This window comes from Ambystoma mexicanum, chromosome 10, assembly GCF_040938575.1.
Source record: "Ambystoma mexicanum isolate Mex_15411 chromosome 10, UKY_AmexF1_1, whole genome shotgun sequence".
Lineage (NCBI taxonomy): Eukaryota > Metazoa > Chordata > Amphibia > Caudata > Ambystomatidae > Ambystoma > Ambystoma mexicanum.
Genome location: NC_090932.1, coordinates 302,746,473 through 302,773,447, shown reverse-complemented (window position 1 = coordinate 302,773,447; position 26,975 = coordinate 302,746,473). Strand labels below are relative to the sequence as shown.

At 48.1% G+C, this 26,975-nt stretch overlaps 1 protein-coding gene across 2 annotated transcripts in view; it reads left to right on the top strand.

The window, feature by feature from the left end:
- DGKD (diacylglycerol kinase delta) overlaps positions 1-26,975 on the top strand; it is a 1,999,080-nt gene that overhangs the window by 851,212 nt on the left and 1,120,893 nt on the right. For both annotated transcript variants that reach the window (XM_069617880.1, XM_069617879.1), the window contains exon 9: positions 11,832-11,994. In XM_069617880.1, the coding sequence (XP_069473981.1) occupies positions 11,832-11,994 (163 nt within the window). The remainder of the gene's footprint in view (positions 1-11,831; positions 11,995-26,975) is intronic.

Below are 26,975 nucleotides of genomic sequence, written 5' to 3'. Positions count from 1 at the left end.
CGGCTGCCACATGGTCATCAGCACATACCTTTACAAAATTCTACAATCTGGATTCCTCCTCTAGCCAAGAGACTAGATTTGGCAAAGCTGTGTTACACTCTGTTCATTCTTAAAGGGGAATATGGCAATTTTACTCCCACCTCCGTTTACACACCACTGCTATGGGAGTCTATCAAGATAAGGAATACTTCGGAGGACACAATCCCTTCGAAGAACAAGTTACTTCTTACCTGGTAAGGTTCTTTTGATGGGATGTTCCTCCGACGTATTCCTTATCGCCCCTCCCATCCATCCTCTCAGTAAAACTTCCCTTGTGGTTGCAGCTTACGCTCCTTCAAGGTCAATAACCAATTCATGCACAGCTGCTCTTAAGCTTCAAAACGGAACTGAGCAACGGACGCTGCGCGAGTCTATTTATACGAATGATGATGTCGGTGCCGATACAGAGGCTGTCGAGGGACACCAACTCGAGGGACGTCGACGCGCAGCACCCTCTACTGAAAAAATGTTCCGAGGCCAGCAAGCTGGAAGTAATCTATCAAGATAAGGAATACGTTGGAGGAACATCCCATTGAAAGAACGTTACCAGGTAAGAAGTAACTTGTTCTTCTATCTTCTTCACTTTATTCCTTTTGTCGATTTTGTTAATTTCACCACTGCAATTATTTCTTCCATTTCATTAATTTCCACCAGTTTACTGTTTTCGTACAATTCATTCTTTTTATCCACTTCACTGCTTTGATCTACTTTACTTATTTTCTTCTATTTGACCTTTTTTTAGCTTACCTTAGAGATTAATAGTTTTAGATTTCTCGCTTGGATCTTGATGTTGTATTGATGTTTGTTTTATTGTTATTTAAGATCTAGTAGTTTGTGTTTGTTGAATTTTTGTTATCCACTTTATTCCTCACGTCTACATTGATCCTCTTGTTCAATACTTTTGTTTTGTCCATTTAAAAAAATGTCAGACAATTTACTGTTCTCGTACAGAATATTCTTTTTATCTACTAGGCAGGTTTGATCCTTTATTATTTGATCTATTTTGTTTGTCCTTTTTAGATAACCAATAGAGGTTATTATTTTCGATTTCTCGCTCGGATCATGATGCTGCATTGCTATTTATGATCTAGCATTTGGCAATGTCATTGAGATGCTGTTTTCCAGATTGAGTTTGATTGAGTTTGGGGTCAGTTTTAGGGGAAGAGCCAGGTTTTCAGTAATTTGCGGAAAGACATGAGGTCTTCAGTAAGTCGGATGTGGGGTGGGAGTGCGTTCCACAGCGTGGGGGCCAAGGCTGAGAATGATGATCCGCCTAATCTGACTGAGTTTGTTTTTGGTATGACTAGGAGGCCGGCTGAGCTTGATCTTAGAGTACGTGCAGGATGATAGGGTTTTAGTTTGTCTTGGAGATATTGAGGTCCGGTTTTATGCAGGGCTCGGTGAGAAATGCATAAGGTTTTGAAAGTCACCCTTCGGGCAACCAGAAGCCAGTGCAGAGTTTTGAGGGCTGGGGAGATGTGATCTCTCGGGCCAAGCGCTAGTAGTAGTTTGGCTGCAGCATTTTGAGCTCTTTGTAGTTTAGTCAGTTGGTATGCGTGGACTCCGAGGTAGAGGTGGTTAGAGTAGTCCAGTCTTAATATAACAATTGATTGGACCGCGGGGAGTCTGTTGGGAAAGGAGAGGTATGGAAAAATGCACCTAAGGGTTTTAAGGTGGTAGTGGCAGGACTTTGAGACGTTGTTAATTTGGCGTGAGAGAGTTAGGTCGGAGTGTAGGGTGCATCCAAGGTTTTTTACTGAATTAGAGGGGGTCGTGAGTTGCCCATGGCAGATGGCCAGGGTAGTGGGTGTGGAAGAAATTTGGTGTTGCCACATACCATGATTTCGGTTTTGGAGGGGTTTAGCAAGAGGTGGTTTGTGGTCATCCAGAGCTCTATGTCGAGGAGGCAGGAAGCAAGGTCAGGTTGGCAGTTTGGTTTCGAGTTCTGGAGTTTTAGAATTAGTTGAGTGTCGTCAGCATAGTTGTAGCATAGGATATTGTGCAAACAAATTATTTGTGGGAGGGTGACCCATGTAGAGATTGAACAGGAGGGCTGATGGGCATGCTCCTTGTGGAACTCCTGTGTCGACTGGCCGGGCTTGAGAGGAATAGGTGGAGAGTAGGGTTATTTGGTTCCTATTTTTGAGGAAGGATGCTATCAATTTGAGAGCGGTTCCACGAATTGCTAGAGATTGGAGGCGGTCAAGTAGGATTGCGTGATTAATTGTGTCGAAGGCGGCGGATAAGTCAAGAAGGATTAATGCGGCGCATCCCTCAGAGTCTGCAGTGTTTTTAAGGTCGTCCCAGATTGAGGTTAGGGTGGTTTCAGTTCCGTGTCGGGCTCTGAAACCTGATTGAGCAGGGTCTAGGAGATTGTTGGCTTTGACAAAGGCATTTAGTTGGTCATAGGCGGTTCGGTCAGTGAGTTTGGCAAGGAACCTTGTGTTTGAGATGGGGCGGTAGTTTTTGGGCTCGAGAGGGCTGAGGGAGGGTTTTTTTAATAGAGGTTTGACGTGAACCGTTTTGAATGCGCCAGGAAAAATTCCCTAGCCAAGTGAGTCATTTATGATGGTTCTTGCGTGTTCTCCTGCGCAGGTAGATGCGAAAATTTCTTTAAGGGTTGTGGCCGGGCAAGGGTCCAGCGGGGAGCTGGATGGTTTGCGGGCAGAGAGGAGTTTGAGAAATTGGTCAGCTGATATCTGACTAAACGAGTCGAAAGTTGGTTGGCTAGTGGTCGCTTGCGGTGGGATGGCTGGTATGGATGGTGGGTTACCTAGTGGGTATAAGAGAGCGAGTTTGATGGTTAGAGCGTTCGTTCTCTCGAGCACTGTGGTGTAAAAGCGGAGAGAGAGTGAGTCACACGGCGATTGAGAGGGGTCGGCGCGGTGGTGGTGCATGATGGTTTGGTGAATTAGGTGATGATTTTGTGAAGTTCTTTGCTGGGGTTTTTACAGTTTAGGATTTGGAAGTTGTAATGGGCTTTTTTTGCTTTTCTGATTTCGGCCTTGTACTGATGGAGGTACCGGGCTAAGGTGGATCTGCTCAGGAGAGTTTTGTCTCTCTGCCATTTGCGTTTTAGGTATTTGTATAGTTGTTTACTGGTCTTCAATTCAGGAGTGAACCATCTAGGAAAGCGGCCACCGCGGGCTGATGGTTTGCAAGTGGGTGTTCGTCACGTTAGAGAGGTGTTGAGCCAAGAGTCAAAGGCATCGGGCGTTAGTTGATTATTGAGTAGGCAGGTAGGCGGGGGAGACTGGAGGAGTGCGTCAGCTAGGTCAGGAAGGATTGTTAGTTTCTTCCAGCATTTGCGTATAGTCAGAGGTTCAGGTTCGGGTACGGGCAGAGGGGTGGGAGAGCGAATGGTGAAAGAAACAATGAAATGATCGGACCAGATGATAGGGGTGGGGGGATTTGATATATACGGTTGTGTGAGCTGAAGATGGCATCAAGCGTGTGTCCTTTATAGTGGGTAGGGCCGTTTATGTGGGGTTGGAGGTTAATTGCGTCTAGGCCGTCAAATAGAGTGTGTCATAGGGTTGGTGAGAATGTCGAGCCATATGTTGAAATCTCCCAGAAGGGTGAGGTTGGGATGGTTTAGTTGGAGTGTGGCAATACAGTCGCCGAGGTTGTTAGAGAATTGTCTGTCATAGCCAGGGGGTCTGTAGATTATTAGGAAGCTGTGGGAGAACAAAGGGGAAAGTGATAGTTTGACGAGGAGTGATTCGCAGGAAGGGATGGAAGGTTGGTTGTCAATGATTGAGGCGTGGAAGTAAGATTTGAAGGCGAATGCTATTCCTCCTCCTCTAGACGGACGGTTCAGTGGGATGAGGGAGTAGTCGGGGGAGTGGGGGGTGGGGGTTCATTGGCGATAGGTGCGAAGTCGTCAGAGAACCAGGTTTTGGTGATGAAGACCAGGTCTGGTTTGTCAGAGGCGAGGAGATCAAATATGCTGTGTCTGTTTTTTGCTACGGATCGGGCATTAAATAGGATGCAGTTCACTTCAGTAGAAGAGGTGATGTCGGTGCTGCAGAGATGGGTGAAGGGGGGGAAGAGGGTGGAGATAGGAGAGCTAGAGGGGTGGGGTGGTTGATGGTTGATGGGAAGAGTGGGCGGGCAGAGAAGTTGGTGGATTTTGGGTGGGAGTGGATGGGCGCATGTGTTGGGATGTTGCGGTTTGGTCCGGGAGATTTGAAGGTGGGGAGTGTTGGGTTAGGGGTTTCAGCCATGGTCGGTGAGAAATCAAGGGAGAGGGGTTTCAAGCAGGGTGAGGCGTGGGGTGAGGGTGGTGAAGGGGGGGATGAGGTGGTGGGTCGAGACAGGGGAGGCGATGGGTGCTGAGAGATTGAGGGGGACCAGGTACATTTCCTCTGTAGTGTCTTTGTTGCGATTGGTGTGTGGGAGAGGGTAGGGGGGTCAGAGGGGGAGAGGGAGGAGGCTTCTGTTCTTGCTAGGGCTAGGGGTGCAGTTTTTAGGGAGGGGGAAGGGGTGTGGTCGTGGTGGGATGATGGTGGGAGTTGATAGGAGAGACGTGGGGGGCATGATTGCTGGGCGGGGTGTACTTGGGCAGCTTGTGAGGGGAGCGTGTATGAGGATGGGTGGGGGATGGGGTGGAGGGTGTGATGATTTGGGAAGGCGGGAACAGGAGGTAGGGTTGGCAGGAAGTGGGGTGGTGCACGGTGGTCGTTTCCGGTTGCCCTTTGTCGAATGGGTGCACTCATGGTTACTATGAGTGGTACCACTGGGTGAGATTATTCAAGTTTTCTAGGTTCAACTAAGCAGGGTGAAATTATTCACGTATACTAAGTGTTAATCTTCTATTGTGAAGCTGGGATACGGGTATAAAGTGCAGAGAAGGAGTGGAATATTGTTGAGGACGAAGGAGACTTTACATCAGCAGAGTAGGGAAAGAACATTAACTAGGAGGAGAAGATGTTTGAAGCTAAGGCACAAAGCAGTAGGAGGGGTGGAGGCACAGGCTTGTGGGAAGGCATCGAGGGGGGGAAGGAGATCTCAGGAAGAAGAGATGGTGAGGAAGGTCCAAGACAGGTGCCTTTAGAAATAAGACTTGAGGCAGAGACACAGAGGGGGAGAGGGAAACTAGAATGGGTGGCTGGAGAGCCAGGACCATGAGAGAGAGAAGGCAGTTGGATGCACAGTGAGAACTCTGTCAGGACTTTAGGACACCCATCTATCTTCCTTTTGTTCTGCCCTTGCTGGAAGGCCTATAACTCAACTACCCACCTACAGATTGCACCAACAGGGTCCAGTCCAGAGCTGAGGCTCAGGAGGCAGCTCCCCCTTGTAAAAGCTAGAAGAAGGGTGAGGGAACTTCATAAACCTGGACTGAGAACCAAGGAGAAGAGACCTTGAGAAGGAGAGAAGTATAGAAGGGTGCGGGGATGCATTAAACTTGACTGTTAGGGGAGTTTTCCTAAAGTCCTCTGGAAAGTAGGACTTCACAATACTATCCCAATGGTTCGTAGATCCCCAACTCTTAGAATCAGTCTGTACTACTCATGGAAGCTTGGCAGAGTTGCATAGCAGTCAGGCTTATCATAAGAGGAAAATGTGAGCTGTGGGTAAGTACACTGAACCTTGTCAGAAATGCACATCAAAGAAAAACATCCTCAATAAATGTATATTAATATATATATTTATTATATTTACACAAGAATCATGTTTAAATGCTTAGTACATAGAACCAAAACACATAGGATCACTTTAGGATACTTTTCAAAGGCCACTGCTTAGTTTGTAGTTGCTTGCGGTTACATTTCTTACAGCTTTTGACAGTAATGACAGTTCTATCGTATTATCGGTAATAACGCGCACTTGCAAACCTTAGCAGAAATACAGTAAAGACATTTACTCTGCATACACATATAAGATAGTGACTTTTGGGAAGGAAAATATTTGGTTAGTGTTATACTGGCAGGGCTTGAGGTTCTAGAGGCAGTTTCACCGCACAGCAAGTCTTTTAAAGTCCAAAACCAACCCTAGCTAAAGGCAGTTTAGAGAGGGCTCAAATCTTGACAAGCAGCAGAACAACGAAAACTCCTGTGGATATTTTCTAGTTTGAAGTCTCTAATATTCAAGAGGATATAATCAAGGTTGGCAACCCTGTTAATGGACTTGCTAAAGGGATGCAAGCAACGGCTTTAGTCAGAGGTAAGTGAAGGTTGCCCTGGACTTCTCTACATGCACTCCACTGCTCTGGAGCGACTTTTCGGATCAAGGTATTCGGACGTGCAAGTGCAGTGAAGAGAAGTGCAGGAGATAGGGAAGGAAGGGTGTGGGAGGGAGCAAGGTATGGTGAAGTGCTGGTGGGAGTTTAGGAGGAAAGTGCAAGGGGAGCCAGGGTGGGGGCAATGGCAAGGGCTAGGGCAGAGGAATCCCATGGGTGGGATGTACAGCCGCCAGGCAGGGGGTCCAGAGGGGCTGTGCTGAGGGGAGTGCGGGCAGGGTGCTGGGGTTGACTGGCTAGAGGCCCTGGTAACCTGTCAGATATTTGAATACCAGGCTGCTAGTCTCAGCAGCAGTGAGGTGATTAGCAGGGAAGGGAAAGAGGTAGAGAAAAGCAGAGTTTTTAGAAGTTTCTGGAATTTAAGGAGGTCCGGCTCAAGTCTGAGGGGGGCAGGGAGGACGTTCCAAAGAGTCACTTGCCGAGGAGAGAGACCAGCTCCCTACTGTTGATAAGAAAACCAATGCAACTCAGTCCTCCTTCGATATCCTTAGCAATCCTTTGCTGATGTAGGTGTATTTGTCGCACCCATTACTTGACCCGGAACCTTTTAGAAAGTCCAGCCACCAGAGGTCACCAATTCCCTTTTTGCATGTGCTGGTACTTTTCCGTTCGGTCATAAATAGCCATGATCCTTCACTGTTGAGCGTCCCAATCACACGACAATTCAGGGCACCTATGTTTCGAAACACTGTCAGCGGTTCTAATGCCAACCAGGTAATATGCCAACCAGGTAATGCTTTGCTAGTCCATCAAATAATGAATCACAATTTCTAAAACCGAGGTCCCATACTATACTAATATTGTATTGCAACAAGGCGATTTCACAAATGCACTAATAACACGTTTGCAGCATCTGTCACTTATAAGTCCATGCTGCAGTAGAAGCACAGGAAAACGATCCATAACACCAGACAATACGAGAAAGATGCTCAATTTAAATATAATAAGGACAAATAATGTTGCCATATGATTCATTGGAATTAAATCGAAGAGACTTCTCCTTTGCCTGTCTGACATAATAAGTGGGTCCCATTGTTCAGTGTGAGCAGGTGTCTTGCTAGATCCTGTGGATTTGGGTGATGCTAGTCAATATCTTAGCATTCATACTTTTGCTGAGTGCTACTTGACTTAGATCAGTGTATGTGTTTTCGTAAATATACATTTCGGTCCTCTTAAATTCTTCATCGAATAGACGGCGATTACCATGTCTGTCCCATTGTGTTCAGCAAGATTTCTCAAAAACTGAAAAGGAAAGGGAAATTGGAATTGTAAGCTTCACCATTAAAGATTTTGATTCCACTCCATATAATATTATGCGTTTCATTCATACTTACAAAAAGAAAGACTGACATCTAGTGGACATCCGCCAAGGAGCATTTGCTAATGTCAATGTCTGCATAATTTAGATAACTTCGGTGCTTGTAGATGCATAGATGTAGAAAGCGCGTGATATTTGAAAGTTATCGATAAATGAACATAAAGTATACATTCAATTATTGGAACATACAGTGCTAATTATATTGTAATGCAAAATTCACTGATGCTGGCTGCACATGTACATAGTGTCGTGATTTGATACACAAATAAGTCGCATGTTTGCAGGGTCATTTACAGTTAGCCATGTTACCGTTTATTCATATTACCTTGCTTTCGAATCGCATGAAACTTTGTGTACGTCTGCTAGGGAAACAGGCTTAAGGAAAATCAAAATAGAGCGGGCCTGTTTTTCTTTTTGTTCCTTTCCCCCATGTAATAAATAGGTTGACTCACCTCATGTCCACACCAAACCACTGAATTATCTTTCTGTTCAGACTAAGCTTTTACATCCGGTTCTAACTTCCTCGCATCTCAAGCTAGGCCTCCTGCTGTTACTCGCTGGCTCTTTTGTGACACATCAGACTGTCTCACCTCTGCAGGAATCTAGAAACAATCCCGACCGCCTTGTATTAGGTTCTGTGGTACTCAATCTACAGATCTATTGTGACATTATAGATACGCCTTGACCTTCTCTTGTATGGGTTGTGGAAATTGCTGTCCCTTTTTCAACTGCTGATAGCTGCTCTAGTCCCCTGTTCATCACCATATAACCCCCTATAATGTTTGTTCACTCTTTTGTGGAGGGTTCATAACCCTATGTATGTAACTTACACTGAGCCTCAGCCCACCACCCTTTGAATGTCAAGTGATAGCTTGTGTTCTTCATGTGCCGGATTCTGGAAAGCATTCCCGTTGTCCATACATTCGTCTTTAGCTTTGTCTTGCCAGTAACCTTGATGTTTCCACAGCAGTGTCTCAAGCGTCTTATTGTGCCTCCTATGTTAGGTTTCAGAAAACATTATTTCTCCTAATCTTTGACCCATCCCCTTCTGTCTTTCAATGTTGTTAGGGAGAATTTTCATTTCTGTGTTAATTCCCTTCTACCTTAGAGACCCCCAGCTATTTTGCTGGAATTTAGGACTTTTCATTTTTATCCTGGAGAGAGTGGGACCTTTTTTCCACTCTCTCATGTATTTTTATTTGATTTGAACCCTGTGTTTATTTTGGTTTTGGAGTCTGACAAACTCCATAGGCATCATCTTTTTACATTGTGACACACAGTACCCTCAGTGCAGTGTCACAGAGAAATCCTTTGGATTTCTGCTAATGGTTAAATACCTTCTCTTGGATAAACTACTGTTTCCAAGAATAGTAAAGTGAAATTGACTTTACTTATCTTTTTCTCTTTGTAGACCCAACACATATGATATGGTATTTTATTTGTATCGCGCTCGTACACAAGTGTTTCAGACACAATCTTACAGGTATTACCCAAATTGACCTTTTACAATTGACCTTTTGCACAATTGACCTAATTATAATGGTCCTAATTGACCTACTGCAAAATTGACCTTTATAATATTTTAGTTATTTTATGTATGTATTGGGTTGGTTTTGGATTCTAAATAATATAAGGGGATTGGGTGGAGGGTTGCGGGGGATTTTGAATTGGTTGGGGAGCTGCGGGGGGGTTTCCCCCCGCATATATGTCCTAATTGACCTTCTAAATTAGGTAAATTCTCCCGAGGTCGATTCTCTCGAGGTCAATTGTGAAAAGGTAAATTAGTATACAACCTTTTCTACAATTAATGGCTGGTGGCAGTGGTTTACTTTTCCCTACCCTTGTGCGTTTTTACCGCAGTCTGAATCCTCAACTGCAATATTGCACCCATGGGCGCCCATTTTGTCAAAATGGCCTGGTCTTCTTTTTTCGCCATTTCTTGTTGGAAAGGTCCTTCTTGAGATTTACTCTGTGCGCCAAACCAGGTTTGGTCCCTTTGTTCGTTTTATCTTTGGTGGGATTCACTGGTGAAGCCTGCCTCTGGCTCCAGCATGTCTGGCAGGGGAGGAAGCGAGGGAGGATCCTAAAACTCCCTGTGCTTGGCCTCCTTGGTTACAGGAATGCACCCAAAGGTGATTGGCTGGCGGACTGTCCTTGGAGGACAGCCACCCTGCTGCGTGAGTGGCAGCTAGGCTGCAAATGAATGGGAGAAACTTGTATAAAAGGTGAGGTCTTTTGCAAGGAAGGCAGAGTCGACCACTGGACGAAGGGACCGAAGTAGAGACTGCAAGAGAAGCTTGCTGCACCCTCCTGGACCGTTGGTTTGCCTGGTGAAGCCCTGCTGCATTGCTGAAGCTACGAATTTCTAGTCTACTAGAGAAGCCCGGAAAGGACGACTTCTCCCCTTTGGTTGGTGGGACCTATCAGCCCCAAGACGAACTCGACTGGAACCCCTCTCTCTGCTGGCTGTACTTCATTGCTGCGGCAGGAACCAAGTGCCAGGGGACAGGAACACCAGAATTGCGTGCATCGCCTTTAAGCCGGACCTGAGCTCCAGGAAGATACTCCAGACTCCCTTGAAGTAGGACTAACCAAGCCTGAGTCACCTCAACAGAGTGCTAGACCCCAGAAGCAAGGAAAGTCCACACACACACAGGTGGTGCTATTTGCGAGTAGCTGAAAATGCGAAGTGCCGCTGATCTGAATTGTGCCCATTGCTGCCGCCCACCTTCAAACTGTAGTGCAGGAGTCTCCGGATGTCATCCCTCTTGTCCCCACGACTGAGGCCCAGGAACAACAGGATCTGCAGGACAACAAGAACAGAAGCCAGCTGGAACTTTTTCTTCAGACTCAAGGTACTGTGAAACCAGGGGTACTTACCCCTTGTCACGTGTATCTTGTTTGCTCTCATTGTAGACTTGCATTTTCTGCCCTTTGCAGAGTTGCTTGCAGCTTTGCTCTTCACAAGCCTCCCAGCTTGTGGCCCAACAGTGATTTCTTTTTACAACAAAACTCTCTTTAACATTGTGCAAACATGTTGTGCTATCTTTAAGAAGTGCCTCAGTTCCCCTAGCCAATTGACATTGGCTGTCCTGGCTCCCTGAAGACTCTCCTTACCCTCTCACTTTGGGTTGATCTGTCCCTTCAGATAGTCATACATACCTTACTTGTATAGCTAGGAATGGGTTAACCTATACTTCATTTGGGGATTGAAAAGTACTTACCTGTTTGAGGAACGTTAACCTTTGTTTCTTTCCCTAACCGTTTCCTTTTTGCCATACCTTCAGTATAACCATTTAAGTGGTATATTAATGTCCACAGTGTCCTAACTATTGAAGTCACTTCAGGGTGTAGGAATATCTGAGTGCCATCCCAAAAGGGTATCTACTTACTTTATTGAACTGAAGGAGTGTATTTTGAAGTGTATTTAAGTGTTGCATATTTCTCCCTTCTAAAGAAGTCTTATTTTAAAACTGACTGTTAAATTAATAAATAATTATTTTAATCAAGACACGTTGAGTATAAGTGTTATTTGAATACCTGTCACTGTGAATCTCTATGTTGCAACCCTACAGCTCACATTGACCCCTCTTGAGATAAGCCTGGCTGCTCAGTCACTCTACCAACTTGTGTAGTACAGGCCTATACCAAAGTTGGGGTTACCTATTGCCCAGAGGACAGGGCTGGTGTAGTCTCCCACATGGTTACTACATATAATCTTGCCTAACAAATGTATGTCTTAGGTTCCTCCTATGCAGTACCTTGAGGGTCTCCTGTTTTCTCTACATGTTTTTTCTGTGCCCTTCTCATAGTGATATGATAGGTTATTTATAATGTGCTTAATACCCAGAGGTCTCTAAGCACGGACCCGGGGATCGTACCTGTGTTGCTCCGTGTCATCTTGCTTCCAAGGCGAGCACGTTACCGCTGAGCTATCCTCCCAAGACAATGTGCTTGAAAGACAACCTGTCCTCTCTGCACAAATCCTATGCCTATCCCTTTGTGACTCATGTTCACCGTACACACATGGTTGTGGAGGCGGCCCTGTCCTTTTTTCCTAAGTCCTATCCTCCAGTAAACACTTTTTCTCCTCCGGTGCATGCTCATTCATGCAGTAGTCCTCTTGTGACTCCGCTGTTATCTTTTGCAGGACACTTATAGGAGTCCTGTGATCTGTCATGCACTCCTCTTTTTCCCTTTAATCTATTTCTGTCTCTTCCTCTTTTGTAGGTTTCTGGAAAGCATCCTGTCCTCCATCTTGCACTAGTCCTCTGCTGGTCTTCGTGAACTCTAAAAGCGGCGACAATCAGGGCGTGAAGTTTCTACGAAGATTTAAGCAGCTGCTAAATCCTGCTCAGGTTTTCGATCTGATGAACGGGGGTCCTCATCTCGGGTAAGATGACAGAGGGGGGGAACCCCTTGTTGTTTTGTGATAGTTGCCTGCCTTAATAAAGCATTGAAAATTATTGGCTATCATTGGAGAAGTTGAGGTATTGACTGAAGAGTGAAAATGGTAGTGCTGTACGAGTGTGTGTTTTAGTGTCAGTGTGGGTAATGGGTTTAGAAAGTTAAGTGTACGGAGTGACTACGTGTATGGGACTTGTGAGGTGAAGGCAGGGAACTAGAATATGTAGATTACTGCGCTGATCAGTTAGATTGCGTGTTGGACCCTGCTGCCTATGAGGGAGTTCTAAGGAGACAGCGCAGAGGCGTAGCCAGGATTGTCAAAGAAGTTGGACCCGAAGCTAATGTACTTGGGCCCACCACAATGACATTAATATCTGTAAATGCCCACACAGTGCTGCTGAGTGGGCATTTACAGATGTATGGTGTGCCTTGCCCGCTCAGGCCCTACCCTGTCTACTTCTCTGTATGACGCCCTTCCATCTCAAAATTGGTGTGAACAGAAACTGGTTAGAACCCTGGTTACATAAGCAGTGAGTAAGTGGTTCTGGTTTACAGATACTTCTGTCCTTTCACAAGAACTCAAGCTAGTCAGAAGAGGTTGGTCATGGGGTGGATTTAATAAAAGAATTAGCCAACACGTGTTTCGATCCTCCTCTGTCTTTTTCAAGGCTTGTGGTAAATTTGTTGCACATTAGTGTAGGCGATGATGCTCGGATTGTATTATATCTTAGTGTATTGCACCCTGATGGACCTAGATATGCCTTCTACAAGCAGTTGAGCTGTCTCAGCAATCTTTAGAAAGATCGCCAAGACCGCTCGACTGCTTGCAGAAGGCCTATCTAGGACTATCAGGTTGCAATACACCAAGCTACAATACCATCTGAGCAACATCGCCTACACAGAGAGTGGTGTTTTGTGGGAGAGAGTTGTAGTGTGCAGGTGGGAGTTGTAGTGTGCAGGTGGGAGTAGCATTGTGGAGGTGGGAGTACTAGTGTGGAGGATATAGTAGTAGTGCAGCGGAGGCAGAGTAGTAGTATGGAGAAGGGAGTAGTAATGTGCAGGAGGAAGTAGAAGTGTGAATGAGGGGAGTAGGAATGCAGAGAAAGGAGCAGTAGAGTAGTGGAAGAAGGGCTTACATCAAAGAGTGGAGGCAAGACCTAGTAGGAGTGAGAACATTGAAGAGACAGTGGATTGGTGGGAGGAGTGAGGTAAAGGAGACCAGAGGAAAGCGTAGGAAAGGGAGTGGTGAGACTGCAGGTGCTAGATGGTTCCTCAGTCCAACAGGGTATTTGTAAGCTACAATTCCCAAATCCCAGTAGAACAATAACCGTTGGAAGTGCAGGGAGAGTTTGAAAGTCCCTGAGGGAGTTTAGTTAGATAAGGCATTCTGCCTTCAGGTCCTCACCATTACTAGCGGTGTGCAGCTGTGTGTTTCTCTGGTACCTGTGGAAAATTGCCTTCCCAGTTTGGATTTCCTTTACACTGTTTGTGTCCAGGAGGCGCTTTGAGGGAGAGACAGCCCAAGACGTTAAATAATAGCTGGCTGTGCGGAGCACGCACAGTCTGCACCTGTGTGTTTCTGTGTTTGGTGCTTTGTGCTCGGTGTGCGTAGTATTCGCCGGAGAGGACTATCGCTGTTACTTCCTTTCCGCACCAGTTACAGAAGGACCTCCTCTGGGGACGTCGGCTGATAAAGTGAAAGGCGCAACAGTGAGTGTACCGTTATTGTATTCTTTGCACTAGTCATTATGAATCTCCCTAGTCATGGAAGGGAGGGCCGGCTAACTTATCAAATCTGCCAAGCTCTCTGCCTTCCTCAGAAATGGATATCATTTGCAATGATTTTGACTTGCTGGTGTGAAGCAGAGCAACTTCAGTCTTGTTCTGTGAAACGGAGGCCCTGGCCCGGGTCGTGACTACAAATTTAGAGAGCATATCACCAGCGCTTGATTTTACCCTCAGATCCACGATTATAAAAAGGTTAATCAGAGTTTTTCCCCTGTGAAAATGCCCACATTCTAGGTTTTTAAATACCAGCAGGAAATGTTAATAAGTCTTTAAACTGAAAAATGAGATTGAGACTTTCCTTGCCTTCTGAGTCGGTGCTGACTGGTGATGGCAGAAAAAGCGCTATGTTACCTGGAAGCAGTTTGATGCATGATTCATTGCCAAATACTACTGAGATGTTTCACACCCCTGCCTGCGAAGCTGAATCCGCACTAAGCGAATCCCCTATTCTCCAGCATGGGGTCTGGCATGGATTCACATGCTCATGAATATTCCCCGTCGTCAGGCTGGGAATCCTCGGTAAAGAAAAAACCAGTATCAGTTTCGTTTCTGATCTGTCTTTCGTAGTAATAACCAATCACTGGTCTCTGCGTCATACTGACCACAGCCAATGACTGCCCTCTACCTAAGCACCGCCTCTGGCAGCCATCTTCAGATTTTTACCGCACGTTCATGTGTTGGGATCCTCGTGCTATTGCTCTCGAGCGTTAGTGCTATTTTTCGCGCTTTTTCACAAAAAACTTCGATTCTTTCGGTCAAAAGAGCCTCAAGCTCCACCAATCCTACATCCGATCAACGGGGACCCGTGTCGGATTCATCTGTGCCCCTCAAGGGTGAAGATTTCGTCGAGCTACACTTCGGAGGACTCCAGAAGCTTCTCAGGCCCGGTCTCGGAGATGGCCCAGGAGAAGGGAAGCTCGACGCCCGGAAAGCTGTTCAGGGTCTGCCCTGGATGCCAGCTGCAGAACGTCTTCAAGGAGGACGAACACTCTTTCTGCCTTTACTGCCTTCATGAGGACAAGACGCACGTGGAGAAGGACTGTGCGTTTTGCGGCAACATGTCGGAACGGACCATGAAGGACCGCCATCAACGTCTCGCCAACTGGCTGGAGGGTAAGAGCCCGTCTGGCGAGAAGAAGAAGAAATCCGAGCGGTCTTCTAAGACCTTTGAGGGCGCCCCGGCGACGGGGGCCCAACATAAGGCCAAGCACCGCGAGTCCGCTGGCACCGGGAGCGCCGAACGGTCGGGCTCTACGGGCGCCAGGCAGGGCGCACCCTCCCCGGCACCATCAACCACGAGCCAACGCTCTGGGTCGGGTAAGAGGAAGGCCGAGCACCCGGCGAAGCTCCTGGAGAGGCCCCGGTCGAGCTCTAAGGCAGAGGAGGAGCGTGGCAGTGCCCCCTCCCTCAAGGATAAGGCGGTGAGCGCACCTAAGGTGGTGAAGGCCTTGATCCATCCGACCAAGCCCTCTATCGAAACGGTCGCGGCGGCCCTGGCTCAGCCTGTGGTGGCTGCACCAGTGGTGGCGACCTCAGGGCCCAGAATCTCCCTGCCTCCTCGGAGGGAGTCTTCCTTTGTGCCCATCGATAGGACCCCCGTGAAACCCTCCGTGGGGAAGAAGAAGGGGGGGCAGGGCGTCGTCGTAGATTCGGCCTCAACCTCAGAAGAGGAGCTGATCGAGGTCTTAAGCCACGGCCTAGGCGTGGAAGAAGGCCAGCCCGTCGGAATGGACCCCGGCGCAGGTGACGACGACGACATCGTCGAGGATACCGACGGGGCCCCTGCTCGCCCGTCGGATTCCCCTCTGCCAGCGCCGCAAGACAACTCGGCGGCCATTTTGTTGGCCATACAGTCCTTATGCTCCGAGATAAGGACGAGGCTACCGTTACCGACAGAGGAACCTCTCCCGTCGGGGGATCCAGAACCGGGACCTTCTGGTGTTCCCCCTACCAAGAAAAGAAGGATCCATCCACCACCTCCTTTTCAACCGTCGCGCCCCGTCCAGCCCTCCTCCCCGTCCACCCGAGGGGATGATACGGGGACTGACACGGCAGCGACGGGTACGGACGACGAGGCATACGACGAGGATTTTCCGTCGTCGCCTCCCACCAGGGCTTCTCCGCCCGACGAGATCGGATCTTTCCACTCCATGATCTCCAGGGCTTCCGAGCTTTTCCAACTCTGCCCTGAGGAGAAGAAAAAGGAAGGCTTCCTTTATCAGCGGCGCGAGGCCAAGAGGAAGACGGTCCTCGCAGTGCCTCTGTTGGACGACATTTGGGATGAGGGCCTTTCCCTCCTCAAGAACCCTTCCACGACGCCAGCTAGAAGAGACCGGTACGAGAAAAAGTACCGGGTCCCGGACACGGCCCCCCTATGCCTCCGGGCGCAGCCTACCCCGGACTCCGTCGTCTCCGCGGCAGCCAGGAAGAAAGCGGGGGGGGTGCGGCCTCCACATCGACTTCCCCGCCGGACGGCGAGGGAAAGAAATTGGATGCTATGGGACGTAGAGTCATCTTGTCGGCAGCGACGACGATTAAAGCGGCCAACGCCTTGGCTATCGTGGCCCGCTACGACAGGGAGCTCTGGTACAAGATAGCTCCCCTGCTGGATTTTCTGCCGGACGACAAGAGGGCGGAGGCCCTTGAGATCCTGCAGGAAGGTGAGGTGGCCTCGGACCACGCCATCACCGTGGCGACGGACATCGCCGACACTGGGTTCCGTCAGCTGGGCAACGGCGGTTGCCTTCGACGTCGTGGATGGCTCAAAGCTACGGACTTCCGGCAGGACGTCCAGACCAGAGTCCTGGACATGCCCTTCGACGGGAACAACCTGTTTGGGAAGACAGTGGACGATTCCCTTCAGGCCATCAAGGCGGATACTGAGACGGCCCGGGCCCTTGGAGTCCTGCAGCAACGACGGACGCCCTTTCGGAGCGGCGGAGGCAAGGGCGCCTCCAAAGGTTCCGGCGGCGGTTTCGCTTCCTACCGTCAAGCGGCCCGCTCGTCGTCGCAAGAGGCCTACAGAGGACGAGGCAAGTCTAGCAGACCCCGCCGTCGTCGCCAAGGAGGTCAAGGCGGCAAGGCCGCGTCCAAGCAGGATTGAACCGGCCGTGGGGTCGGGCCCCCACCGAAGCACCCCGGTGGGAGGCCGGCTGGCGGGCTTCGTCAGCGTGTGGGAGTCCATCTCCACCGACCGTTGGGTGCTGGACGCCCTGGCCCGGGGCCACGCGCTCGAGTTTCAAAGAAGGTGCCCGCGCGTCCCCCCCGTGGCCAGGAAAGAACTTCACGTCCCTCAACTTCTCCTGGAGGTAAAGGCGATGCTCAGAAAGGGCGCCATCGAACTCGTCCCAAAGAGGCTTCGGGGCTCCGGAGTCTACTCGAGATACTTCCTCGTGAAGAAGAAGATGGGAGGATGGCTCCCCATCCTAGACCTGCGACGTCTGAACAAGTTCATCAAGGCGCAGAAGTTCCGGATGGTCACCCTCCAGCACGTCCTGGGTCAGCTGGAGGAAGGAGACTTCCTATCGTCGTTGGATTTGGAGGATGCCTACTTCCACATTCCCATCCTAAAGGGGCACCGAAAATTCCTCAGATTCGTGGTCCAAGGGCGTCATTACCAGTTCAAAGCCCTTCCCTTCGGACTACGGTCGGCACCCAGGGTATTCACCAAGTGCCTCGCACCGGTGGCGGCGCAGCTGCGCCGCGAGGGGATTCACGTCTACCCCTACCTGGACGACTGGCTCATCCGCGCCAAGACGAGGGAGCTCGCCGTGGTCCACACGGCAAGGACCGTCCAACTCCTCACGGACCTGGGATTCTCCGTGAACTACGCCAAATCCCACCTGGTGCCCGCGCAAGTCGCACTGTTTCTGGGAGCGAGGCTCGACACAGTGTCCCTTCTGGCCTCCCCGTCGGAGGAGAGGACCAGGACCATCTTGGGCAAGGTGCAACGGATGTTGGTGGCCGACGCGGCCAAAGTGAGGTCCATCAAGTCCCTCCTCGGGATGATGTCTTCCTGCATCTACCTCATTCCCATGTGCAGGCTCCGGATGCGCCCGTTGCAAGAATTCCTGGATGCGCGCTGGATCCAGACGACGGGCAGCTTCGAGGAAAGGATCAAGCTCGACGAGAGTTTCCGACGAGCGATACAGTGGTGGGGCACCCGCGCGCATCTGACGGCGGGCATGGACTTCCAGACCCCAGCCCACCAGGAGACTGTGACCACGGATGCCTCCCTGGAAGGGTGGGGAGCGCACACCGAAAATCTGCACGCAAGGGGACTCTGGCTCCCGACGGAGAAGTCCCTGCATATCAACGTCCTGGAGCTCCGTGCAGTGTTTTGGGCCCTCAGGTCCTTCCTTCCGTCCCTCAAGGGCAAGGTGGTGAGGATCTTCACCGACAACACCACCACCATGTTTTACATCAGGAAACAGGGCGGAACCAGGTCCCCAGCGCTGTCCAAGGAGGCGCAGGACCTGTGGCATTGGGCCGTCGCCCAAGGGATTTTTCTGGTGCCGTTTCATCTGGCAGGGATAAAAAACACCATCGCCGACTCACTCAGCAGGGAGCTGCGCTCGTGCCACGAGTGGGAACTACGGCAGGATCTGGTGGATCGCCTCTTCCGACGGTGGGGCACACCCCAGATCGACCTGTTCGCGACGGCGACGAACACCAAGTGCCGGAGGTTCGCCAGCAGGTTTCCCCAGACGAGGAGCATGGGCGATGCTTTCTCGTTCCCCTGGGAGGGCCTGTTCCTCTACGCGTTCCCTCCCTTGCCTCTGCTAATCCGGCTCGTCAACCAGCTCAAGAGGTCACGGTGCAGGATGATCCTCGTCGCACCTGCGTGGCCGAGGCAGATATGGTTCCCGGACCTTCTGGACTTGTCAGCGTCCCCGCCGATCAAGCTGCCGGCGGACGCGGATCTGCTCTCCAGGGAAGGAGGCGCCATCCTCCACCACGACCCGAAGTCGCTGAACTTGCAGGCCTGGCTCCTGCAGCGCTAGAGTTTGGAGGATACGACATACCGGCCGATTGCAGAGAGGTTCTTGCAAAGGCCAGGGCGTCCTCGACTCTTAAATGCTACGGACAAAATGGAAGAGGTTCTCTGTCTGGTGCCACGCACAGAAGATTAACCCTCTACGGATTACGGCTCCCCAAGTATTGCCGTACCTGCTGACGCTGGCCAAAGCTGGTCTGGCACACGCGTCCATCAAGATTCATCTTGCTGCGATCTCCCGATACACCAGAACCACGGGGCGGACGTCCTTGTGGTCTCATCGTCTGGTGAAGGAGTTCATGAAGGGACTGTTCAGATCGTTCCCGCCGGTGAAGGCTCCGGCCCCGGCGTGGGAGCTCAACGTGGTGCTGACCAAGCTCATGGGACCTCCGTTCGAGCCTCTGCACTCGGCCCCGTTGAAGTTTCTATCGTGGAAAACAGCTTTTCTTGTGGCCATCACCTCCGCACGACGAGTGGGAGAGATCCAGGCCCTTTCCTGCAAGGCCCCGTACTTGACTTTCCACGACACGAGGGTAGTGCTCAGGACGCACCCCTCCTTCATGCCCAAGGTACCGTCGGACTTCCATCTCAACGAACCCTTGGTGTTACCTGTGTTCTTCCCGTCGCCTTCGTCGCCGGCTGAGAGGACTTTGCACTCGCTGGATGTAGCTAGAGCGCTGAAGTTCTACGTGGACCGCAGGAAGGGTTTTCGGAAGACGTCACAACTCTTTGTGAACTTTGGACCTGTCAATCAGGGGAAGGCTCTCTCGAAGGCTTCCATCTCCAGATGGCTCTCCGGCTGTATCATGTGCTGTCACCGGTTGGCAAACCGACCGCTGCCTGGCCGTCCGAGAGCCCATTCCACCAGAGCGATCGCAGCTACCACGGCGTTCCTATCTGGTGTGCCCCTGCTGGACATATGCAGGGCTGCTACGTGGAGGTCGACGCACACCTTCACGAAATTCTACTGCGTCGACCGGGATTCCAGGGAGGAGTCCAGGGTCGGCCAAGCAGTGCTGCGCAACCTGTTCGCCTGATGTGAGCCTAGTGAGGAGGTAAGATGCTTAATGTTGAGTTGATGTGATGCTTAATGTTGAGCCTTTGCCACCTCCCGTGGTTGTGCATGTGTGTACTGCTATGTATTCTTTATTCATGAGCATGTGAATCCATGCCAGACCCCATGCTGGAGAAGGAACAAGTTACTTACCTGTAACTGTTGTTCTCCAGCATGGGTCTGGCATGGATTCACATGCGAACCCTCCCGCCTACCCCTCTGCGGCTCTTCACTTGATCATACTGCCACTTCACGTGCTTCCAAATCTGAAGATGGCTGCCAGAGGCGGTGCTTAGGTAGAGGGCAGTCATTGGCTGTGGTCAGTATGACGCAGAGACCAGTGATTGGTTATTACTACGAAAGACAGATCAGAAACGAAACTGATACTGGTTTTTTCTTTACCGAGGATTCCCAGCCTGACGACGGGGAATATTCATGAGCATGTGAATCCATGCCAGACCCATGCTGGAGAACAACAGTTACAGGTAAGTAACTTGTTCCTTTTATCAAGTTCCACAGACTATTCTAACTAATTATGTTTTGTTAATTATGTTTTGTCCTCATAATTATGTTTTGTCCTCATTGGTAAAAGTCTTCAATATTTTAAAAGAGGAAGTCTGGGTTAATATGAACAATTGCATGGAACCAGAGGATTTTACTCTCTATGCCCAAAAAGGAAGATGTCAGGTGCTTCTTCCAAAATGAGGTTTTGGGAATTGTTACAAAATGTGTTGACAGCCAGGAGGAATTCAAAATAATGGTCTTTCATGAAAAGGTCCTTGACATTGCACTGAAAACGGAAGAGATAAAAAAATCAATTTCTCTTGCAGTAAACTAACCTAAACAAAACGATGTGTGTGAAAACTGCCTACACCATGGCCCTGCCATTGTACAACCTAATTGCCCATTGCTGGTGAACAAGTTGGCCATAGGGGGACAGTTGGAGACAAGGAAGGAAATACATTTACAAAACTCTTGTTCTCCTATCCCAAGATTAGAAGTGTCCTTCCATTCAGATACCCCTCCCTTGATAGAGCTAATTGAAGAATGATTTTGCCTAGGATCAATTGGGGACAATTTAGAGCAATCAGTGGTGATAATGGACTCTCCTTTGGAACAGATAAATGAAATAAATAAGAGTACCAAAAAGAAGAAACAAAAGGAGAAGAACATCGTAAAGGAAGAGGGACAGATCAGGAACAAGACTCCTATCAAAATGTTTAAAAATTGTAACTGTGTACAGAAACCAAAGATTTCAGTCCAAATGGCTTCTCAGTACTCCCTAAATGATATAATGGAAAATACCCTATTTCAAAGGGATCAGAAAGAGCCATCCTCAAGTTCTACGAGCAATTCAGCAAGATTATCTCTTCAACCTATCCAGTGCCGTCATTGGATTACATCAGTGAACAAAATATCAAAGTGATGGGGACCCAGTCAAATGCCTCGCTAGGGGGCGAAGAAGAGGTTATCATCGAGAATGCACAATAATTTCATAAAGAGTATCATATACTCTAAAATGGTTGTGCCTTGGTATTTCTGCCTGTCCTTGGGACATTTTGTGCTTTGGCCTTCTTCCTGCACTCTGTGGTGTAGAATTGGTATCTCCCTCTGCTTTCCTGGGCAAAGTGGCGGTCTGTGTGTGTGGCCAGACGCAGGGTCTGGGACTTTCTGCCCCCATGCCACAGAGTGTCTGTTGTTGGGCAGAATGTTTTGCCAGTAGCTGTCCATGATTGCACAGCCACTGCCAGTTTGAATAATGCAAATCCTTACCATTGTTTGGCCTAGTGGCGACTCCAGTCCAAACCCTTGCTAAATGGAGGACTCCTGCAGCAATTTGAAAGATCATTTTGGAGCCAACACCCCTACAAAGAAGTGCTGCCCACTGAAGACCTTTGCAGCTGACCAGCATCGCCTTTAACCCATTCACGGTGAAACCCTGTTTCTCTATCCTGATCTCAAGAAGGCCCTTGTCGGTGCTTCGATCCCTGGACTGCTGGGAACAACCTGTCCCAACGCCTGCTTGGGAATTCGTCCCTGCTGAGCCTTTGGAAGTGTACCTGGACCACCCTCTGGGCTGACAAGCTCTTTCCTTGACTACCTCACTGCAGCCATCCCTGTTCCCAGTACATCCTTGGAACTTGGTAGATCTTCAACTTGTACAGCGAGATGTTTGGTCCTGGAGTTTCAGCCTCTTACACCGAAGAAACGCTGTGCAGGGTCTGCTCCTTTGTTCATCCTACGAAGATGCCTGTCCCTGCCTGATCGTGCTGACTTCTGCTGTATCCTTCTTTGTATCATGGAAGAGAGATTGCCTGTCCTGTGGAGGCCTGCATTTCTTTGTGCCAAAGGTGTCCAGCTGTGCAGTCTTCAAAACCGCATCCCTGAAGCCTGAACCGTGATTAGCTGCACCCTTTATTTACTAAGGTGCCTGGGTTGGTGTAATGCCTGACTGGCCCTAACTCTAAACGGATGGTTCCCTTAAAGCTGTTGATGTCTAATAGTCCAAAATAATGTTCCATCGGTGTCTAAACCTATGCTTGCCCTCACTCTTTACAAAAATGTGTTTGGAAGTCTTTAAAAAGCAAAAGTAGTGGTTGAACAGAAAATAGGAGACCAAGGTTGGTTTCAGGTAGTCTTCTCACCAGGTGTAGTTTGGTCAATATCACAAAAATGAGTCCAAAGAAAAAGAGCTGGTCATAAGACCTTTTCCACAAAGCCCTTGTAGTTAATACCTTCAGTGTCTCTGAGTTCCATTGGGTTCCCTTCCCCAAGCTTTAACGTGTTCAAACTCCAAACACCATTAAATAAATATACCACAGTTCCTTTTGAAGCTTCTCAGGGTTCCCTTCACCAAGCTTCAATCCTTTCAACACTACAAAGCAGTTAGTCTCCAACTTGATTAGGCCTCTCAGTGTTCCCTTCCCCAAGCTCAGGCCCCTTTCAGTTTCCAACATTAAGTCTATTTTGTCAGGATATACTTTGCTTTCTTTCTTAGGCCTTGCAGGGTTCTCTTCCCCAAGCTTAGGCCCCTTTCAAATGCATTGTGTCCTCCCACGTATTCCTCATCTTTGATATCTCCAATATCCAGCTTCAGCTGCTTTGGAAAAATATTTTGGCAGAGTGCCCTGTCCGTTGATGCAGTCGACTCGATGTCCCTCGAGGGCCTCCGTCTCGAGGATGTCATTGCAGGCACATTTAGCACACGCAGCAGCATTTTTTAGTTCCGTTTTTCCAAGTACGCTTACGCTTTGAGAACTACGGCGTGCTTCAGATATTTCCTCAAGAAATATCCAAAAATGTCTGTCTTCTACACCGACTACTGCGAAGACGGGGTTTAAAAGTGTCAAGACCGCGATGACGAGATGTCACAGACTGATCTGCATAGAGTATGCTTTTGGGGTTTTGGTGTGGAGCACAAAACCTCGGCCTGTTCAAAGTGTCAATCGATGACCGAAAAAGCTCTGAAGGAGTGTACTGGAAAATTGGCGATCGGTAAATTCCCGAAGAAATCCCTGTCAACTAACCCGGCAAAGAAACCTTCTTCTAATGAAGCGAGAGGTGACTCTCCTCGACAAAAGAAGGCAAAAAAGGTCTAGGTCAAGGAGTGCGTTCCACCACTCTTCATCATTGTTGAGGAAGTTGAAGAAGAAGCATCATAAATCACCTACTTCAACGTCCTCGACGGACTCCTCTCCTGAGAGGACTTTATCCTGTCCCACTAAGGCCTCCACTCCAGCCAAATGGGAAGCATTCAGGCAAAAAATGCTTAAGATATTCGAGAACCACAAACCCTCGAAGCAGGCAGGACAGACTCCTACCGCGCCTTCTAAAGCCGGTAAGGATAGGGCTCAAGCCAAATCCTGTGCGCCCTAGAGCCCGGGACGAACGCCAGATTCCCATTGAGAACCGTTGAGGCCTCGACACAATGAGAACTCGTCGAGGGATCCTTCGAGTCATAAGTGTAAACACAAGTCGAGGTCGTCAGCAGCGTCATCAATGCCATTGAAGCCTTTGCTGCCATTGATGTTGAAAACGTCTTCATCAAAGCCATTGACGGCTCCACGGGCAAGTGGCTCGAAATTTTCGAAGCCTTCAACGTCTTTACCTGATATACAGAAAACCTTCACTCCTTTACCAAGAAAGGATTTCTTTAAATCCCTAAGCTCTATTTATGAGGACAATGAGCCGTCTGATAATGATGCGCCCTTTGGTTTGCAGTATGGCACACCAAATGTCCCTGATAGTTTCATATTAGAGGAATCCAGGCTGAAAGACCTGCATGAAAATTTGAAGACAGCCAGTGCAGTGGACACTTCACCGGAATTGGAATTTGGAAAGCCCGAGTCGGATGAGAATGCAGATGCCTCTTACAGGCAGTTGAGGACCAAGGTAGTGAATTAGCTGGGATGGAGTAGACCTGCCCTCCTTTTTGAACAGGATGACCGTACAGATATCCTAGATAAAGGTCCTCAAAGGAATCCTATCATACCTTTTCATATTGCTCTTCAGGAGAAAGCAAGAGCAAATTGGGAAGCACCGGATTCAAGTCTGGATGTAAATAAGAACCTGACAAAGAAATACCATCTTTCAAGCAGTGACCCCAGCTACTTGTTAAATCACCCTACCCCAGAAAGTCTGGTGGTGCAGGCAGCAACCGCTACCTCTAAACAGGCAGTTTTTCCGACCATCCCACCGGATTGGGATGATAATAGGATACATGCCTGGTGAAGAAAAGTATTTTCTACTGGGAGCATGGCTCTTAAATCACGCAACTTCACCTGTGCCTTGGCAAAGTTCACATACACTCTATGGGACTGCATTTCATTGGCAGCTGAGCATATTCACAAAGGGGTAGAAAGAGACGGTTTCTTGGCCATTGTAAAGGATGGCAAGGAGGCCATGTGCAAGTCTCTTCAGTCAGGTGTGGATTCTGCTGACAGCGTCAGCAGAGCCATCCAGCAAGCACTGTAATTCACAGATTTGCGTGGTTACAAAAGTCTGGATTTGCACTTGATGTGCAGTCTTGACTCCTTAACATACGTTTTGACAAGTCTCATCTTTTTGGCAGCAAGACTGACGAAAGCATTGAGAAGCTGCAGACCTCAATAGTGGCAGCCAAGTCTTTGGGTGCCGCTATTAGACATCGTGACATGGTGATGCGCTCAGCACCAAGAATGCAATTAATAGTCACTTGAGTATGAAAAATTAAATGATGACTTTAATTCAGTTGCGAGCAGCCGACACGTGTTTTGACACGCTGGTCATTTTCAAGGCTGAATAGTTACAAAACCAGAAAATAATTTACATAATGGTGTAAAACAACACAAAACATTATTGAAATCAAAGATGACATCAAAAAATGTGTGATATTGACCAAAAACAAATATACGAGTAAATGAAAAAGGTTTCATACAACAGTCATGTAAGTGAAAGGTATTCAAACAAAAAAGACAACGTCAAGTGGAAAGTAAATTTCAGTAAAATATATCATACCACAGTTCAGGTTGGGGGTGAGGGTAAGATTAAGCTCAGTGATGATCATCAATGTCAGGAGAGAATCACATAAGATTGAAATTAATTGGTTGAAATAGTATATCTCATACATCATTTGAAATGGGGGAACATAAGTCACCAGCATTGAATCCAACCCGGTTAAGCTAATGTGTCAACTAGTAGTAAAATACTACACCAGTCCCACAAAAGTATATAAAGGAGATCAAGGCATGCAAAAAAAGATGATGTTATGGCCAATGTGTAATAACATGCAGTACTGAAAACCAGGTGCAAATCGTAAGGTGGGTCATGTGATAGGCAGAAGAGGAAACCGGAATGTCATTACCGCCGGACACTTAACAATTCCCCACTTCATGATCCTATAAGTGTAAACAGGATAAAATGACAAGGAAAAGTGGGCTCGGGATAATATCCATGTGCAAGAATAAAGCAGCACAAACGGTGTTTGTTTACCATGACGTCACGCGCTCTTGCACGTGACGTCATCACGCCGCCTACGTCACTTCCGTGGCGTACGCGGATTCAATATACATCATTGTTTTCACACGTTCGTGTGAAACTGGCAGGGGATTATCCCTTTGATTCTTTGAACACTCGAATTAACGAGTAAGTACATATTCTCGAGCCGTTCTCCTTCCATTTTTTCCGTCTGTACTCCAGAATATTAATCTATAACCGTGACATTGATTATGTAAGCTTCACTTTAATTCTGATCTGCATATATGCCACTCGGCAACATTTCTTTTGCCTTTTTCTGATTCAAGAGGCATATTTTTCGTTAGTTGTGTATTTTAGTCCAAAAATCTTCCAATTTATACTGGATTGTCTTAACAGGACGCACGCAAATATTTATTTTTACAAATTCTTGCAGACAATATACGGTCATGAGCCATTACAGCTGAATTTTGTTCGCCTAAACCAAATTTACTACACCTTTCTCATGCGGTGTCCCCAGTCCATACCTGAGCAACCTTCAGGTATGTTACGAACGTCATTTACAGCTGCTTTATTCTTGCACATGGATATTATCCCGAGCCCACTTTTCCTTGTCATTTTATCCTGTTTACACTTACAGGATCATAAAGTGGGGAATTGTTAAGTGTCCTGTGGTAATGGCATTCCGGTTTCCTCTTCCGCTTATCACATGACCCACCTTACGATTTGCACCTGGTTTTGAGTACTGCATGTTATTACACATTGGCCATAACATCATAGTTTTGTGCATGCCTTGATCTCCTTTATATACTTTTGTGGGACTTATGTAGTATTTTACTACTAGTTGACACATTAGCTTAACCGGGTTAGGATTCAATGCTGGTGACTTGTGATGCCATTGGGTAAATTTTGGTCTAATAATGCCATTCTCACTGCTCACTATCCCCTATCAAAATAATTGTTTACTGGATCTTTATTCACCTGGGGGTTACTGTTCCCCCCATTTCAAATGATGTATGAGATATTTTATTTCAACGAATTAATTTCAATCTTATGTGATTCTGTTCCTGACATTGATGATCATCACTGAACTTAATCTTACCCTCACCCCCAACCTGAACTGTGGTATGATATATTTTTCTGCAATTTACTTTCCACTTAATGTTGTCTTTTTTGT